At 41.6% G+C, this 19,520-nt stretch overlaps 1 protein-coding gene across 2 annotated transcripts in view; it reads left to right on the top strand.

Annotated features, from left to right (window-relative positions):
- Positions 1-19,520, top strand: part of LOC115256097 (sodium-independent sulfate anion transporter) — a 101,702-nt gene that overhangs the window by 15,726 nt on the left and 66,456 nt on the right. The window contains exon 1 of one of the 2 annotated variants that reach the window (XM_029854355.2): positions 17,479-17,641. The exons of the other annotated variant lie outside the window; for it this stretch is intronic. Within the exon in view, the coding sequence (XP_029710215.1) occupies positions 17,610-17,641 (32 nt within the window). The 5' untranslated portion in view covers positions 17,479-17,609. Of the gene's footprint in view, positions 1-17,478; positions 17,642-19,520 lie in introns of those variants that run through there. 2 annotated transcript variants of the gene reach the window in all.

Below are 19,520 nucleotides of genomic sequence, written 5' to 3'. Positions count from 1 at the left end.
ACCATCCTTACCAGCTGCTTTGTTGGTTTTGAGGTGGTGGATGGCATCCTTAACTTCCCTCAGCGTGGGAGTTGGTTCATTTCCGTCCTCCGCTGCAGCATGCACTGGAGTCGTCGTTTCCTCCGTTACTGTGGTCTCCCGTGCCGACGTTCTCCACGCCATTCAGATGCTCGCCGAAATGCTGCTTCCAAATTTCGATCACCGCACGTGCGTCAATCAAAAGGCCTGTGTCCTTATCACTGCATATTTTGGCTCGCGGCACGAAGCCGTTGCGGGATGCGTTGAGTTTCTTGAAGAACTTTTGTGTTTCATGGGAACGGCACAGCAGCTCCATTTTCTCGCATCCCGCTTCTTTCAGGCGGAGCTTCTTTCCCGAAAGAGGCGGGTCTATTGCTTCCGCTTCTGTCTGTATCACTCCACATTCTGTTGGGTTCCATGCTGCAGCATTACCGCCGGTGCTGCGCTATTCTCCTCCAAAACCGTTCTGCACTCTTCGTCAAACCATTTGTTTCGTCAACTCCCTTCCACGTACCCGATGGTGCTCTCGGCTGCGTCGTTGATGGCTGCTTTCACTGTACTCCAGCAGTCCTCTAGAGGGGCCTCATCGAGCTTGCCCTCGTCTGGCAACGCTGCTTCGGGATTCTGCGCGTATGCTGAGGTGACATCCGGTTGCTTTAGTTGCTCTAGGTTGTACCGTGACGGTCACCAGTACTGTACATTGTTGACGACGGAGAGATTTGGGCGCAGTTTGACCATCACCAGATAGTGGTCGGAGTCTATGTTAGCGCCTCGATAGGTCCTGACGTCGATAATGTCGGAGAAGCAGTGTTGCGAAATGAGCGAGTACTCACACAACTAGTCAAACTCACGAGTGAGTATGAGCAGTACACCTTAAACTCACCGTGAGTATTACTCACATTTGAGTAAGCGCTGTACATCTCACACTCACTCGTGAGTATTGACGTCCAGATACTCACTCACGAGTATGCTTTACTCATATTCATACGGTAATCTAAAATTTATCTAAAGGCTTGGAATCCTATCAAACATTAAAATGGTATGTTTTATTGGGGCGAATGTATTGAATCAGTAGACAAGGTTGCTTGTCAATAATTCTATTGTTTTTTTTTTATTCTAGTGAATTGTATCTTACTGGTAGTTCTAAGCGCTCCGTTAAGGGTGGTCCTGAAGAGGTCCCCTTTGAGCCCAACAGCTCAACGTGAGGGCTTTTGTTTGAACTCAAACCTCTTGTAGACAGAGATCAATCCCCTGAAATGGCTGTCATCCACATATAACTGCCGTGAAGCCAAAAATTTGGTGCAGGACGTGGTGCTGATTTGAATGGGCGGTTGCATTAAGCTGAAACCAGTCATTTTTTCTGTTAGTGCAGGCGTGACATTCACATATAATTGAGTTCAGCGTTGTTTTAAATGCTTGTGCGTCTTGTAAATTTAATAAAGAACACTAAACGCATTGAACAAATGTGTAAACGATCGTTTCTCAAATGCACGATAATTTGTACGACAAAGTTCGCTTCCGCACGTAGCAGATTGAAAGGCAGGCTGAAATTTCGTAAACGAGCCCGTTCGAGAACTTCAAGAACTAACGTTTTCTTCAGGGGATTGGCAGAGATAGCAATTAAGAAAAAGTAATTTTTAATGCCATTTTAGCTGCTAATTGGTTACCTGGGTGTGATTACTGGCCATGTTACTGGTAGTAATTTGCTCGGCAGTTTTTTTTTCTTTTTAGGTCCGAGGCTCATATAATTAGGGTGCTCCAACTTTATATGATAAAAACTAAGACTTGGAAAAGCTCATGGGATTCCTTCAGAATTTGTTCCCTTTTTTCCATTCTTCAATCACTTTACCTAATTTACAGCTCTTTTGTCCACCAGGGCACTGCGTGAGCGATTCCAATTGGAAGCTGTGCTTACACTTTGTACAGCTCCTAAATGTATTCTATTATAATTCTACTAGATCGAACTGGATTCCGTTGCGCTGCTTTCACTTTCTACCCAAGTAACCAGTAAGCATTTAAAATAGCATTCCTTCAGCATTATAGTAGCCTTTACGACAAGGCGTTTAATGCTAATTAGCCGTATATGTGCCTATAGTGCTACCTCACAGCAGGTTTTGGCAAAATATCGGGCTGTCTTAGTGCTATCCCTTCAGGAACGTCGTGACGAAATGTCAAAGAAGCGTAACGCCTCGTCGAGCAAAAAAAAAAAACAAAAATAGATTGACGTCTGCTTCTCTCAGCCTGCTTCCCCGCTTCATCGTCCTTCCATATTCCAGCCGGTGCTAGGTGGTCTTTTTTTGCTGATTTCTGTAGTGATGTAGGTTTGAACTTACGATCCGGAGATTGATTAATCATATCTGCTTCGGATTCTGTTGCTCCTGATCCACGATGCTAAAGCTGCCCCGGTGGCGTGCGTTGATTTAATCGCCAATATAAAGAATGATTCGATAACAGCTTCAGATTCAACATCCAAAACTTGTTTTCATTGAGATATTTCATTGTGGTAGAGCATTACGATCCCTTCTTTTAAATATCTGTGGAATATGATTGTTTCTTCCCTCTTTCAAATAATCCTATGATCCACCAAAGCATCCACCTATTCGGCACATATTTTCCGACGAAATGATAAATAATTGGAGATTTTTTGATGGACAAGTTCCCAATCCAGTCCAGCTGCAGTAATGTTTTCTTTGGTGCTTTTGGATGAGTAGGGGAAAATGAAGAAACAAATAAGATGCACAAATTTGTAAGCAGAAGCATAGGCTCTGTAAGAGAGAGACAAAATGTGTTGCCAAATGCGTAACATATCTCCCAACCTTTTTGCTCTTAGCATTTAAAGAGCAGTTGAAAAGTATTCTGTATGCTCCCAAGTGAAACCACTTCAAGCAGTTGAAATGCTAATTAACAGCCGAAAGCTTTTGAGCAGCACAGCTTATGCTAGCTCAAGGCAGCTATGCATTCGAACTGCTTATGTAGGGCAGCAAGCAGTTTAAATGCGTAATACGGGCTGATACACGGCTTATTCAAATGCTTAGTGGTTACCTGGGTACACTATCATGGTAGAATGATGAGCACGAGTATGTTGATGTGTGGCTCTTGTTCCTTTTCCAGTCCGATTGGGAATCCATTGTGAGTTGCCGTTAGCCGATATCCAGGTGTCAGGGTCCGTTGGAGCATATGCTCTGAAGAGGGTCAGGTGCCAGCTGCTCTCGGGGGGAAGAGCAACTGACGAAAAATTGCAAGTGCCAGGCTGGGATCGAACCCATGACCATCCACTTATGAAGTGAACGTGTAGCCACTACGCTACGGGCCCTGGCAATTTGTTCCTTTTGTCACCCATAAGTTCCAATAATGTTTTGTTTCAATTCTATCAAGTCTAAGCACTTTTTAGTGAAACATCCAGCAATTTGTGCTGATAGGGCACAAAGTTGTACCGGATTCTAGCAAAAAATTGCTTAAAAACCAACTATTCGTTTTGCTGGTTTTTGCTTTGCTGGATGCGTTTAGTGTGTAAGTTTCATGTTCGAAAGTTTAGTACTCAAGTAAATTTACTATTTTTTGTAAATTTTAAATTACAAACTGATCAAGTGTTTAATATGAGGAAAAACGTTACTTTTCCTTACGGAATAATAGAACGGACTATTTTTCCGCGCAGAAAAAAATACAGCTCTTTTAGATTTACAAGGGAGGCGTTACCAGTGTAAAACTTTGTTTCCTTACTTGCCTACTCAAGTAATTTTGAAGCGAAACCACTATTTGTCCGTTATATGCCCTATATTTTTGCACAGTAATAGAAACTAGCCATATGGGAAAAAAACGATCAAATGTATGCAGAAAAGAAAAGTTTTTAATGTTTGGACCAAGGAGATGCTGTAATTGACCCTACCATTTTTAATTTGAAGGTAGGTAAATATATGCCAAACATCTTTATTCAATGCGCTGGGTCGAAGCTTCTCGAAATTCTAGTTAGCGATGTTCTATTCTCCGCTTCCAAATGTTATATTTCATCTGACCAACATGGATTTTTTCCGGGTCGTTCCATTGATACAAATTTGGTACAATTCACATCACACTGCTTGAGACACATTGAAGAGGGCTATCAAATTGATGCAGTCTACACTGATCTTAAATCAGCTTTCGATCGGGTTGATCACCTTATCCTAATATCTAAATTAGAACGATTAGGAGCTCCTCCGTTCTTCACCCGTTGGCTCGAATCTTACCTGAAAAATCGGCACCTGTCTGTCAAAATACGTGACGTACAATCAAATCACTTCACAAACAACTCTGGTGTACCCCAGGGCAGTAACTTTGGTCCGCTATTGTTCTCAATATTCTTTAATGATGTTTGCTGCCTACTACCACGTGGTTACCGCATAGTTTATGCTGACGATCTGAAGATATATCTTGTTATAAAGAAACACGAAGATTGTGTTGAACTGCAGCGGATGGTTGACCTCTTCCAGGACTGGTGCTTTAGGAATCATATGACTTTAAGTGCACAGAAATGTACAGTCATTTCGTTCAATCGGAAAAAAACGCCAATAATATGGAATTACCAAATTTGCGGTACTCAGCTGTCACGTGTAACTGTCGTCAAGGACCTCGGAGTTCTTCTAGACGCCAATCTAACATTCCGGAATCATTATTCCGACATAATTGCGAGAGCCAACAGAAACTTGGGTTTTATTATGCGAACAATAAAAGAATTTTCAGATCCGTTCAGCCTACGATCGCTATATTATTCGCTGGTCCGTTCAACGCTTGAGACGGCGTGCGTTGTGTGGAGTCCTTACACGAATATCTGGATTTTGAGATTGGAAGCTATTCAGGCCAGATTCACAAGATATGCTTTGAGATTACTACCATGGAATAATATTGCAAACATGCCGGAATACGAGATTCGATGCCGTCTACTTGGCATGGAAACGCTGCGCTTCCGACGGAACTCATTCAGAGCATCATTTGTCGGTAAACTGATATTAGGAATAACTGATGCACCGAATATCCTGGAAAAGCTGGACTTTTATGCACCATCAGTTAGCTTGCGTGTGAGAGATCCGCTGAGACCTGAATTTCGGAGAACTGAATATGGATTCAACGAACCCGTTACTGCTATGTGTCGCGAATTCAACAACGTATATCATCTGTTCGACTTCTCGATCTCGATATCAACATTTAAAAGCCGACTTAAACAACTTGCTTGACATGCGGAATCTGTGTGAGCGGATAGATTTACAATCAGGTGAGTAACTCTCCAATATACCTAGCCCTGAAGAAAGTTGCTTCCTGAGTTTTTGTTTTTTCTCGGTATTCAATCAACACCTTTACTACGAGCGACAACAACCTTCATGATGCGGAATTAGCTGATTAGTATTTTAGTTGTTAAGTTATTTTTAGTATTTTTGGACATTTGACTATTGTTATATAATATGTGTTTTTTTTATACTCGATTGTATGCTATATTGTATTATGTTTTCTGAAAAAAAAAATATGGGGTTTTTATGCCCTTTTGATTGGACTTGGTTCTTTCAAAAGGGGTTTTCCCCATCTTAATCCTCATTAAGAGTAAAGTCAGATGAGGTATAAATAAAGAAATAAACAAAAAAATAAATAAATAAACAATACCGTAAAGTAACCCGACGTACGCGAAAAAAGTTATACCATTGACAAAGTGTGGTGAAATATAGAGATTTCCTAATTGATGATGTTACTTTGCATGCGTAGGTAAACAATAAGAGTTTTTAGCCTATGGTGCCAAAGCTCTCGAGCAGATCCACCTTTCGTCGAAAACTGTGCCTTGTATATAAATAATCACCATTGCAGTACAGAAAAAACGAAAACATCATTTCAAACCAACAAAAATAACTTACTCACTAAACTCACCGTGAGTAAAATGAGTAACTCACGCGTGAGTAATGACGTCATACTCTCGCGTGAGTATTACTCACTTGTGAGTAATACTCACGCGAGAGTATGACGTCATTACTCACGCGTGAGTATACTCATACGCGAGTAGCTCACAGCGTGAGCATTACTCGCAAATGAGTAAGGTGAGTGAGTATTTTTTACTCGTGAGCATGAGTTTCGCAACACTGCGGAGAAGTGCCGTCCATCAATCAGAGGCAGTGTTTCATTGCCAAATTTTCCCCTGTGATGCGTAGAAATCTTGAATCCTAAATCAGAATTGTTGAGATAAGACATTCCTGCGTGCCGAATCATCACAAACCGCCTTGACGTGGCATTACACCTTGCAAAAAAGAGCTGGAAAAAATTCCAGCTGTCATTGAAGTATCTGCCTATCCAACGCACAACTGTCGTCGTCACCTTGACTTCGGCCTGTCATGATGTGAATCGTTCACTGTGCTCTTGGATGATCATCGGCCATTGTTCTCTGTGACCGACAACGAGATGGCTGAATATGCCAATGTTTCAGTGATTTCGGATTGATAACTGAGTAGCGCCCGAAATGATAACGATTGCCGTTTATTGGACAATTTGAAAGGTCGGTGATAAGCGTCGTCCGGTGACGGGAGTAGGGTGACTGACAAGAGGGAGTGGAATTTTTCAATGTCGGAGCATTTATCGGGCAGCTGTTTTTATGCATTCGACGGGGACGCACATTGCGCTCGGTTGTGTTGTAGGTTGGTCATAGGACTCGGAATGATCAAAACAGGAAGATGGCTGTCGGGACGGGAATACACTTTTGTGACAGCAGGATTTAAGGGGTACGCTATTGTTTACATTTTACGCGGTTCGAAAGAAACACAATTTTCTATAACACATGGTGCGTGAGCATGGATTTACACACAAATTAACACGTAGGATCATTTAAATTTAAGTGGCATTCCACGTTATTGCGCGCAAACCCCAAAATTTTATTCCCACCTTTGGGTTTCCGCGCCGAAGACCCAGCGCCAGATTCGGCGACAAAGAAAATTGACAGCAGTCGCCGGACAGTTGGCAATCCTGATATTTGACGGCGGCCGCCCGGTAGTCATGAGAGTGGATTGTTGTCACGCAAATAGATCTTTTCGCTGAAAATGCATGTGTATTGAGTTATTGTTGACAGATTTTCTGTAGTGTTAGTGTGAAATTCAGGGATTTTCTGTATCGCGTAAGCCTTCGCTGGAAGAAAACGTCATGTTGTTCAGCGAAGCAAGGAAAATTTTCAGTGAAAAAAGCAATATCGACTTGTCGATATTCCAGCGACATCGATATGCCATCATTATAACAGTTGTTCGATTTGAGCGCTATTATGGTTTTGCATTCTCTGGAGGATGTATGGATGGATGTAAATTGGTGAGCTCGTTCCATATTGTCATTGATTCCAATAAAATTTCTCCACACCCCCCGATGATCGTCAGGACGTAAAAGTTTGTAAGTTTGAAATTGTTGAAAGTGCACTTCTAAGACGGTTAGTTACTACTGGGTGAATAATGTACATCAACTTGGCATTCTATATATTCTATATCGAGGTGCATTTAAATCCAACTTTTCATTGCCGCCACTTTAAGATCTAATCAGTAGCTCGTTCGGGAGCTACTCGAAAGTATTGTTGACGCGATGATGAAATCGTTACCGCTCGTTGAGACAGGTGCCCCTAATCCATTTCAAGAGATCCACGAGTCAGCAGCGAAAACGATAGAGCAGCCACAGGGCAACCCTCGAATGTTGTTGTGTACCTACTTTTCCGCAAATCAATTCGAACTAAAACCAATATATGCAATCAGGTTGTAATCAACGTCACCGATATATGCATTGTCAATTAAAGCGACCTTTCTTATCGGAAGTTTGTTCGGCGTGATAAGCTCGGTGATTGGGCTTAGACACTAATCCTTCAATATTTACGTCTCGGCGATACGATAAGTTGGCTCTCGACCGGGACTCGTGACTCGTGGTGTATTTGTTCAGCGTAAATTGGATCTTTCGATGGCGCATGCAACGGCGATGCAGGATGATAAAAATCAGTTTCAAGGCAATCAATCAGACAGAGATTTGAAAGACACATTTATGGGCCGAATGACGCGAAACGAAACACGTCTGGGAGTGTCGATGATTCAAAGCTGGTTCAGCTAGCGATTCTACCGTTTAACAAGGAGATGGATTTTTGTGATTAAAAATCAGCATATGCCATGCAAAACCAGACTTTGCAAGCATCGTACAATTTGAACAAGATCCAATCAGTTTGTTTGCTTTCTACTCTCTGCTTTCTCTCCACGGGGATTTCTGGAGAAATCTCCAGACGGATTCCTGGAGTGCTCTCCAGGAGGATTCTTGGAAGAATATCCATGGGGATTCTTGGTAAAATCTTCAGGGAGATTCCAGAAAAAATCTTCTAGGGAATTTCTGGACGAACCTTCAGGAAGATTCCTGACTGCATCTCCTGAAGATTTCTGCAGGAATCTGCAGAGGGCTTCCTGGAGGAATCTCCAGGAGGATTACTAGAGGAATCTCAAGAGGAATTCCTTGAGGAAACTCCTGAAAGATTCCTTGAGGAATCTCAAGGGAAATTCCTGGAAGAATCTCTAGAAGGAATCCTAGAGGAATATCCAGGGTAAATTCCCAGAGAAATCTCCAGGGAAATTCCTGGAGAAATCTACTCGGGGACTCCTTCAGGAATCTCCACGGGTATTCCTGAAGGAATCTCCGGGACGATTCCTGGAGGAATCTCTAAAAAGGATTTCAAGGGGGATTCCTAGAGGAATTTCTAGATAGACTCCTGGAGGAATCTCCAGAAGAATTACTGCAGGAATCTCAAGAGAAATTTCTGGAGAAAACTTCTGGGAGATTCCTGGAGAAAATTCCTGGGATATTCCTTAAGGAATCTCAAAAGGAAGTTCCTGGAAGAATCTGCAGAAGGAGTCCTGTAGGAATATTCAAGGGGATACCTGGAGGAGTTACCATTACAAGGAAAATTCCTAGGGAGTCTCCAGGAAAATTCTTAGAGGAATTTCCAGGCAAATTCCTGGAAAAATCTACAGAGGGTTTCCTGGAGGAATCTCCACGGGGATTATTGGAGAAATCTACCCGGAGAAATCTTCAGGAATCTCCACGGGTATTCCTGGAGGAATCTCCAGAGGGATTCCTGAAAGAACCTTCACTTGGAAACCTGGAGGAATCTCCATAATTTTTTTGTCTTTATTAAAGAGACTTTCACCCCTTGGCTGGTTCGTCTCTCCCTCCAGAAAGATACTAGAATGAATCTCCCGAGGGATTCCTGGAGGAATCTCTAGAAAGACTCCTGCAAGAATCTCCAGAAGGATTCCTAGAGGAATCTCCAAAAGGATTTCTGGAGGAATCTCCACGGGTATTCCTGGAGAAATATGCATGAGGATTTCTTGAGGAATGTCCATGTGGAATTCTGAAGAAATCTCTAGAGGATTCCTAAAAGAACCTTCTCGGGGATTCCTGGAGGAATCTCCAACGGGGATTCCTGGAGGAATCTCCCACGGGGATTCCTGGAGGAATCTCCCACGGGGATTCCTGGAGGAATCTCCCACGGGGATTCCTGGAGGAATCTCCCACGGGGATTCCTGGAGGAATCTCCCACGGGGATTCCTGGAGGAATCTCCCACGGGGATTCCTGGAGGAATCTCCCACGGGGATTCCTGGAGGAATCTCCCACGGGGATTCCTGGAGGAATCTCCCACGGGGATTCCTGGAGGAATCTCCCACGGGGATTCCTGGAGGAATCTCCATCGGGGATTCCTGGAGGAATCTTCCTCGGGGATTCCTGGAGGAATCTCCCTCGGGGATTCCTGGAGGAATCTTCCTCGGGGATTCTTGGAGGAATCTCCCCACGGGGATTCCTGGAGGAATCTCCCCACGGGGATTCCTGGAGGAATCTCCCCACGGGGATTCCTGGAGGAATCTCCCCACGGGGATTCCTGGAGGAATCTCCCCACGGGGATTCCTGGAGGAATCTCCCCACGGGGATTCCTGGAGGAATCTCCCCACGGGGATTCCTGGAGGAATCTCCCCACGGGGATTCCTGGAGGAATCTCCCCACGGGGATTCCTGGAGGAATCTCCCCACGGGGATTCCTGGAGGAATCTCCCCACGGGGATTCCTGGAGGAATCTCCCCACGGGGATTCCTGGAGGAATCTCCCCACGGGGATTCCTGGAGGAATCTCCCCACGGGGATTCCTGGAGGAATCTCCCCACGGGGATTCCTGGAGGAATCTCCCCACGGGGATTCCTGGAGGAATCTCCCCACGGGGATTCCTGGAGGAATCTCCCCACGGGGATTCCTGGAGGAATCTCCCCACGGGGATTCCTGGAGGAATCTCCCCACGGGGATTCCTGGAGGAATCTCCCCACGGGGATTCCTGGAGGAATCTCCCCACGGGGATTCCTGGAGGAATCTCCCCACGGGGATTCCTGGAGGAATCTCCCCACGGGGATTCCTGGAGGAATCTCCCCACGGGGATTCCTGGAGGAATCTCCCCACGGGGATTCCTGGAGGAATCTCCCCACGGGGATTCCTGGAGGAATCTCCCCACGGGGATTCCTGGAGGAATCTCCCCACGGGGATTCCTGGAGGAATCTCCCCACGGGGATTCCTGGAGGAATCTCCCCACGGGGATTCCTGGAGGAATCTCCCCACGGGGATTCCTGGAGGAATCTCCCCACGGGGATTCCTGGAGGAATCTCCCCACGGGGATTCCTGGAGGAATCTCCCCACGGGGATTCCTGGAGGAATCTCCCCACGGGGATTCCTGGAGGAATCTCCCCACGGGGATTCCTGGAGGAATCTCCCCACGGGGATTCCTGGAGGAATCTCCCCACGGGGATTCCTGGAGGAATCTCCCCACGGGGATTCCTGGAGGAATCTCCCCACGGGGATTCCTGGAGGAATCTCCCCACGGGGATTCCTGGAGGAATCTCCCCACGGGGATTCCTGGAGGAATCTCCCCACGGGGATTCCTGGAGGAATCTCCCCACGGGGATTCCTGGAGGAATCTCCCCACGGGGATTCCTGGAGGAATCTCCCCACGGGGATTCCTGGAGGAATCTCCCCACGGGGATTCCTGGAGGAATCTCCCAACGGGGATTCCTGGAGGAATCTCCCACGGGGATTCCTGGAGGAATCTCCCCACGGGGATTCCTGGAGGAATCTCCCCACGGGGATTCCTGGAGGAATCTCCCCACGGGGATTCCTGGAGGAATCTCCAACGGGGATTTCTGAATGAATCTCCACGGGGATTAGTTGAGGAATATCCGCAAGAATTTTCGGAGGAATCTCCACGGGGATTCCTGCTCCATGAGTTCCATTAAAAATATTAAAAAAAAAATACGAATTCATTTCGAAAGTTTTTTAGAAAAGCTAACATTGATTTCTTCAAAAAATGCTCTACAACTTCATGTAGAATTACCTTAAGAGGATCCTCCAAAAATGTCTCCAAGAGCTTATCTAGTAAACCTTTCTAACAAAAATTCTTTCAAAATTCCGTACGAGAATCATCCTCGGATTTCTTCAGAAAATCAAAATTTCAGAATCCTCCAAAAATTTCTCTAGAAACGAATTTCTCTAGAAAAACTTCCACAGAATCCTATCAGAATTTTCCAATATTTCCTGCAGAAATTTTTCCAGGCATTCCTTAAAAAATCTTTGAGATTTTTTTCAGAAGTTTTTTATGAGATACCTTCATAAATTGGTCCAAGGATTCCATCAAGAAATCTTTCCAGTCCAACTGAAGACTTTTTTTTTAAGAATTTCTCCAAGAGATCCATTGAAAATTTCCACTATAATGTGACCAGGAGCTTCCACAGGGATTCATCCAGAAAGTCCTGCTAGAATTCCTTCAAGAGTTTATGCAGAGATTCCTACAGGATTTTTTCCAGATATTGCTTCATGTATTTCCCCATAAATTCCCAAGAAATTTCTTTAAGAGTAACTATAAGAATGTTTTTGCGAATTATTTAGTAATTCCTTCAAAAATATTTCCTAAAAATTGCTACATGCATTCCTTTGACAATATCTCGAGTTTTTTCAAAGAATCTTTACAGAAGTTTATCTAGGTGTTTTTTTAGTATTCCTACAAGAATATTTTCAGAAATATGTCCACAAATTGTTTCAGGAATACGTTAAGAAATGATTTCAGCGATTCTTTCTTAGAAGCAAAAGCTTTAAATACCTACGGGAATTTATCTATGAATTTCTTTAGAATATCCTTCACAGGCTTAATAAGGAATTTATTGAAAGTTTCTTTCGGGAATTTTCTTAAATATTACAAAATAAACTTTTCTAGGAATTCCGCCCAAGGCATTTCCTGAGAATTTCTCCAGGTATTTCTCCAAAAAGTTTTTCAAAACTTCCTGCTGGGATTTCCTAAAAAATTTCCCAAAGTTTTTTTTTTCAAATATTCCTTTGGAGATTCATTCGAAATTTTTATCACAGATTTTTACGGAAATTATATAGGAGATTTTTTTAATCGTATTTTATCTGATATTCCGTCAGGGATTCATACAAAAATATCTGCAGGAATTTCTTTGGAGTTTAAGGGATTTCTTCAGAAATTTCAGAGCGGGATTTCCTCAACATTTCTTTCGTGGAGTTTTACAAACATTCATCGAAATTAAAAAATCCCATAGATATTCTTTCGGAAATTCTTTTAAGAATTCCTCCACATAATCTAGTATTACCAGGAAATTCCTAAGACATCCATGGATGATTGTCCAAAGGAATCCCTTCTTGAAAAACTGCATGGTACTACTTTGGAGATTCCTAGAAGAAATTCTCGAAAATTCTCGAAATTTCAGATAGAAGTCCGTAGAATCCAAGAGATATCCGTAGAGAAATTTCTGAAGCAATCTTTTGAAAATGACTGCCAAAATTCCCGAAAAAAATGCAGGCAAAGATACTGGTGGAATTCTTGAAATAAATTTCTGAGGGATCCTTGGAGGAATTTCTGAAAGAATCCTTAGTTGTACTCTTGGGGATATCTCTGTAGAAACTCATAGATGAATTTCGCATACAATATCTTCAGACATGAAAATCTCTGAAGAATTCATAGTAGAATTTCTTGATAGATTTATGTAAAATCCCGAGGAGTAGATTCTGGTGTAATTTCTGTAGGAACTGCTGAGAGAATCTTTGGAGAAATATCCTCTAAAGCATCACCAGGAAAAATATGAAAGATTACTGGAAGTAAGGTCTGAATAAACTCTAAGCAATTCCTAGAGGAATCCCTGGAAGAACTTCTGACACATTGCACGCGATATGTTTTGTGCGAGTCTCAAACTTTCGATTCTAAAAATGGTAACGTTGTTGAATACATGCCAACCAGCATATCAAACGATCAGACTTGATTAGAAGATTAATTTCGTGCTTTGTAAATGTAAATTGGAACTTTTTACTTCAAGAAAAATCAAGAAATAGAGCGTAACGGGACACCATCGCAAAAACTGGAAAATTTTGACTTGATGGCATAAAATTTGATACTTTCTCGAAACATTTTTCAAAGTTTCTAGTACTAGAATAATATATGTATGTAGTTTTCATCATTTTGCTGAGAAAAGAATCAAAATCGACAGCTGGAGCACTAAAATATCGTTCAATGAAGTTCAAAAACCATGGTGTAGAAGTGCGTGGAATGTGTCTTCTGCAGAACCCTCTGAACGAATTAGAAGCTTGAAAGAAAGAGAAGCTTGAAAACTTTCTAGTGAAAATTCCAAATAAATGCCTGAGGGTATCTCGGAATATAAGACCTGAAGAAACTTTGGAAAAAATTCAACAATATTTAATTTCAGGAAAATCTTTAAAGGAATTCTTTTAATCGCTGAAGAAATCCTAGGAAGAATTTCTTAACGAACCTTGCTTGAATCATTCTAAGAAATCCTGCAAAAATCTTCTTTTTCTGGGAAAATTTTGATAAATCTTGAAAGAATCCTTGAGGGGCTGTTCAAGAACTACGTAGACCAAATTTTGGCCATCTCAGACCACCCCCCTCCTCCCTCGTAGGCTTTTGTCCATACAAAAATTTTGGAATTTGTAAAGAGCGTAGACTTTGGCAAGACCCGGTCCCTCTTTCCAAAAAGTCTACGTGGTTTATAAACGGCTTCTAAAGGAATTTCTGGTGGTATTCCTAGAGGTAATCATGGAGAAAATTATTGAGCAATACAGAGGAAGGAATCAATTTTTAACGATATTTTTGAGAAATCTTTAGAATGCAATGGGTCAATCTGCAAGAATGACCCCCCAAAATTACAGAAAAAACATCTTGAAAATTTCAGTCATTTGTAGTCATTCCTATGGGGGCTTACCAGTGTATGGAGCACTGCGATTTTGAAATCGTGAGTAACCAGCTCAGGTTTTACCATGATAGCACTGATCCCAGAGGGATTACTGAATGAATCACTAGAAGGATTCCTAGAGGCGTCTTCCGAGTGATACCCAGAACCCGGCAGAAATCCTTATAGGAATTCTTCGAGAAATTCTTCGAGGTTTTCTTCTGAGAATTTTTAGAGGAGTTCTCAGAGGAATTCATAGAGGTTTTACTGGAAGAATACTTCTGTAAGTTCAATAGACAGTATCAGATCAGTCGGTTTATTCTAGGTCATCCAAACTGTTCTTGAGTTTAGATCTTAGAGTTCAGTGCACATTCAGCCTGCCTGTCTGGGTCATAATGACCCAAACATTCCATTAGCGATAAATGTTTCAAAAGTACAGAAAAATGCCTACTAGTTTTTGAATAATAAAACTAAATATGGTTCATTAGGCCGGAACAAATCTCATTTTCTTCTTTTGTCACTTTGCTCATTGATTCGTCAAGGGGGGGGGGGGTGATAACAATTGGGCAGAATCGTCAAACTCATCGGATTTGTGAAGAAATTGTTTCAACAACTCTAATTTCACTCTAAAATTTTAAAATTTCCCAAATAATTTATTTGTGTCCCCCCTCAAAACGTCGAATTTTGGTCCATAAATTTCGAAGGGGGGGTAACATAAGAGAAAACCGAAATTTGTGTCAGCCTTATGTATTATTATCAGTGTAGCATGCTAGCATTGCAAGTGTAGATATAAGGTTGTGTACTCCATGAAAGATTGGATGGCCTCAATTATCACAAATCTATCATGGTGGACCCACGTTCACGTATTCTATTTGATTGTGTAACGTTACTATCTAAAACGCAATCACCTCATGTTACAGTAGTAGTTTTTATCAACTTAGCACCATAACAGCAAGAATGTTCCATAATATCCCAAAAATATGTAACAATGCTTACTATTCCTCGAACTACTTTGGTAAATACAGTGGATGTAACACTACTTAGCGTACTGGTAAACATATTATCACAAGTGTAGACCTGAAGCTATGGTCTTCGAAGTAGTTTGGTTGATCTGGAATATCTCAAAACTGTCTTGGAATGATTCATGAAATGCCAGGGGAAATACAGATTACAGTTGGATGTGTAATGTTACAGTTAATTATGAGAATATCTACTGTTACTGTCAAGAGCTAAACTTCAGGACGGTTTGGACGACCCTTAATGTCCAAAAGGTTCATTACAATATAAAGTAGACTTCAAGTTGGTCCAGTAACCGCGATTGATTATGCAACGTTACTCAGTATATCAGATATGACTGCTGTTACGAGTGCCTGAACTCCAAGGTAATTTGGCTTACCTGCGATATTCATATGGGGTCTCTAGTTAGCCTAGTGCTTAAGGCTATGGATCGTCAATCCGCAGACGGCGGGTTCGATTCCCGTTCTGGTCGGGAAAATTTTCTCGACTCCCTGGGCATAGAGTATCATTGTCCTTGCCTCACAATATACAAATTCATGCAATGGCAGGCAAAGAAAGCCCTTCAATTAATAGCTGTGGAAGTGCTCAAAGAACACTAAGTTGAAGCGAGGCAGGTCAAGTCTCTGTGCGGACGTAGAGCCATAGAGAAGAAGTAGAAAGATATTCCTATAGTGGCTCTAAATGACATTTGAGATTTCGAGAGCTTCGTGGATTCCAGCATGGCGGAAACACATAAAGTTATTCATGTAGATTTGAAGGACTTCATTATAGGACAGTTTGGACGACCCTGAATGTCCCAAAGGTGTATTACAATATCAAGTAGACTTCAGATTGGACCAATAACCTTGGTTTATTATGCAACGTTACTCAGTATAATAGTTATGGCTGCTGTTACGAGTGCAGACCTGAAGTTCTGAACTCCAAGGTAGTTTGGCTGACCTGGAATACCCCTATAGTGTCTCTAAATGACATTGTAGATTTCAATAGCTTCACGGATCCCAGTAGTTTATGAAGTGCTTTACTATAGGACAGTTTGGAATACCTAGAACATCCCTGAATATAAAACACCTTTTGATATTCTTTACGAAGGTTTAATAAATACATTTGAACAAGACCCATATCCAAATTCAGCTTTTAAAACGACTGGTATGTATGTCAATTATTTCGTTTCTCCAAACTTTATGGTGTTCAGGATGTTCTAGGTTTTCAGTTAAGTCTCAAATACAAATATTCCCATTTTTCATTAATAGAGGACTCAATTTGCTACAACTTTGCCCAAGGCAATATCCTGTTTTATTAAATATGTGAATTTATACAGCCGTTCTGTGTTGGGGTCATATATGACCCCTCCGGATCCAGAGGGTTAAAACTAAACGCTTCTCATAGCTGGTAAATTCCTTTTCCCTACCGCAAATGATGATCACCGATAGCTGTTTGACTGTTCGATAAACCACTTCGCTAGACTCGTGTCGCTTCATTCACAAAAACGTCACACCGTCCCGGTTTATCCACTTCTTTTTCCTACTATTTTTGAAAAGTGTTCTCTATTTAGAACACATATGCCATCTCTGCCTTCTGTCGTCCCGTACCGATCGCGCATTCACTCAGCTGGGAAAATGTTTCGCTGCTTTCGCTGTTGCCTCATCTTTGAACTTGACAGTGATCCAAAAAGTCTGTCGCACAAGATGTCATAGGTCTCTGATGTATACCTACACTGCCGTAATTCTGCAAAGTGACGTAAGCGACATTGATAGTTTTGGTCCATTTTTTGGTTATTATGTATAAAACTCTTGCTCATTTTGAATGGCGCTTACGTCACTTTGCAGAATTACGGCAGTACATCTACGGTTGTGAACCGTACCTCAGCTGTATGGTTGTGGTTCAATACAGCTGGTAAGCATGTGCTGGTATGAAATATTCCCGAATTAATGATCAGTCATGTAATTGGCTGTAGAATATTCCAAATTCTATAATTAAGTACAATTTGCAGTTACAACCGAATCGAACCCAACCAAATTAGAGGTTTCCCAGCATTAACCGAAACTCGGTCGTTTACGGTACAATTCAAAGCAAAACAATCGCTCGTCATTACTTCCGAAGTGCCTACATAGCTACCGAACCGAGCAAAAAGGCAAACGAACCAACCATCGCACCGGTAACAACATACAAGGATCGAAAGTCGTCGTTTAGTCGAATGTGTTCGGTCGATCGTTAGGGATCGCGTAGGAGTCATCCGTTACGTGTCCGTCCGTCCGTCCAGGCTAGGTGCCAAATCGAATCGCGCCGTTAGTAAATCCGACGCGCAATAACAGCCCGCGAATCGTTACAGCAAGACAAGATGGATCTGCGGATCCCTCGTATCGAGATAAGGTGAGTGAACGCACTCTCGCGTTACCACGCGGGCGGTGCGGTGTTGATTGTTGATGTGTGCGCCGCACTATACCGAACGCCGCCGCATCACGTTTTTCTGGTGGATAAATCAACAGACACGGGAGCAGTCAGTGGTGACGGGACATGTGATGTGCGAAAGTGTTGAACCTACGCTACGGAAGCGTAGGACAGGACGCACTCTTATCTGGCAAGTCAACACACGGGAGCTTAAGGACAGACTTGTTAGAATCCCAAAATGGCCGCCACAATGGCCGACTTTGGCACCTACTCACGATTTTGAAAGCACAAATCTTTTCGTAAACAAAACCAGCGCACCTGAGCTTCTCATTTTAAGCTTATTACAAGTGAGCAAGAACAAAATAATAAAATGCACTGTTGTTTGAAGCTTGCTTCTTGAGATTTGTGCGTCTGAAGTTATGATGTACTGTTTAAGCGGGATTTTAAGACGTTTGTCCTTAAGTCAATAGGAGGGTACGCTGCGTTTGGGGAGATTAGCAAAGGACGTTCAGTTGTGCTACAAATCTCCAAATAGTGACTAAATGAAACGTGAAAAGAGTTTACGTAACAATGTTTGAGAGACAAGCTTTAACGTTTTTCGTTTTCTGTAAAAGAAAAACGAACGAATATGAACTTGTTGTTTTTCAGGCTAGTTGTGGTTTGAAATACAGTGTATCAAACAATTGTTCGTACAGCAAATTTTTTGTCAAAATAATTTTTCATTTAAATGTTTAAAACTTTTTTATACGTCAATCAAAAATGCTGAAATTTTGACCAATCATGAATCATGTATTAATGCTCCATTGGTAAAATGTTGAGCGAGATCGAATAAGTTTTCTGTGAGTTATAGAACTTTTAGTAAAACTTACAAGATTTTTGAACTCATTTTTAAAACATTTTATCTCAATATGTACTCGATGAAACTTTTTCAATTTTTTTTGTGTTACAGCTCAAACCTAAGGCTTTCATATGCAGCTACGTTTGAGGTTTTATATTCACTACAAAAAATATGAAAAATGTGCTTATGTAGTTGACGATATTTAAAAAATTACCATATTTTGTACATATAATCTGCCAAACGTTTTCCACCAATGAAAGTGTATTAACTGAATGAAAAATGCATAGGACCTATTCTTCATATGTAGTTTAGTAGGTCCTGTATAAAAATATTACATTAAGAGAGTTTAAATAAGTTGAAAACACTTGGCAATTTTATTGATCAAAATATGATAAATTTCCGAATAATACTCTGAACATATACAGATTTTTTTATATTTTTCGTAGTGAATATAAAACCTCAAACGAAGCTGCATATGAAAGCCTTAGGTATAAGCTGTAACACAAAAAAGATTGAAAAAGTTTCATCGAGTACATATTGAGATATAATGCTTCAAAAATGTGTTCAAAAATCATATAAGTTTTACTAAAAGTTCTATAACTTACAAAACACTTATTCGATCTCGCTCAAAATTTAACCAATGGAGCATTAATACATGATTCATGATTGGTCAAAATTTCAGGGTTTTTGATTGATGTAAAAAAAGTTATAAACATTTAAATGAAAAATTATTTTGACCAAAAAGCTGCTGTACGGACAATTGTTTGATACACTGTATATGGCCGGAAAATTCTGAATATTGTTCTTCAATATCATACTTTGTTAGCTTAGCTTAGACTGACTGTACATGTCAATGGTTGCTCCTCCGTGATTGATCTGATCTGAGATCCAACTAATAAGGGCTGGGAAACTCTTCTCAAAGTGCAATTTAACCCTTTGGAAACGGTGTTTTCGTCTTTTTGGATGTGGCTTCGTGGTCGTGGGGCTAGTGTCACCAAGCACTTATTCGCATCGTGCCGAGGA

Source organism: Aedes albopictus, chromosome 1 (assembly GCF_035046485.1).
Source record: "Aedes albopictus strain Foshan chromosome 1, AalbF5, whole genome shotgun sequence".
Lineage (NCBI taxonomy): Eukaryota > Metazoa > Arthropoda > Insecta > Diptera > Culicidae > Aedes > Aedes albopictus.
This window is presented reverse-complemented; position numbering and strand designations above follow the sequence as displayed.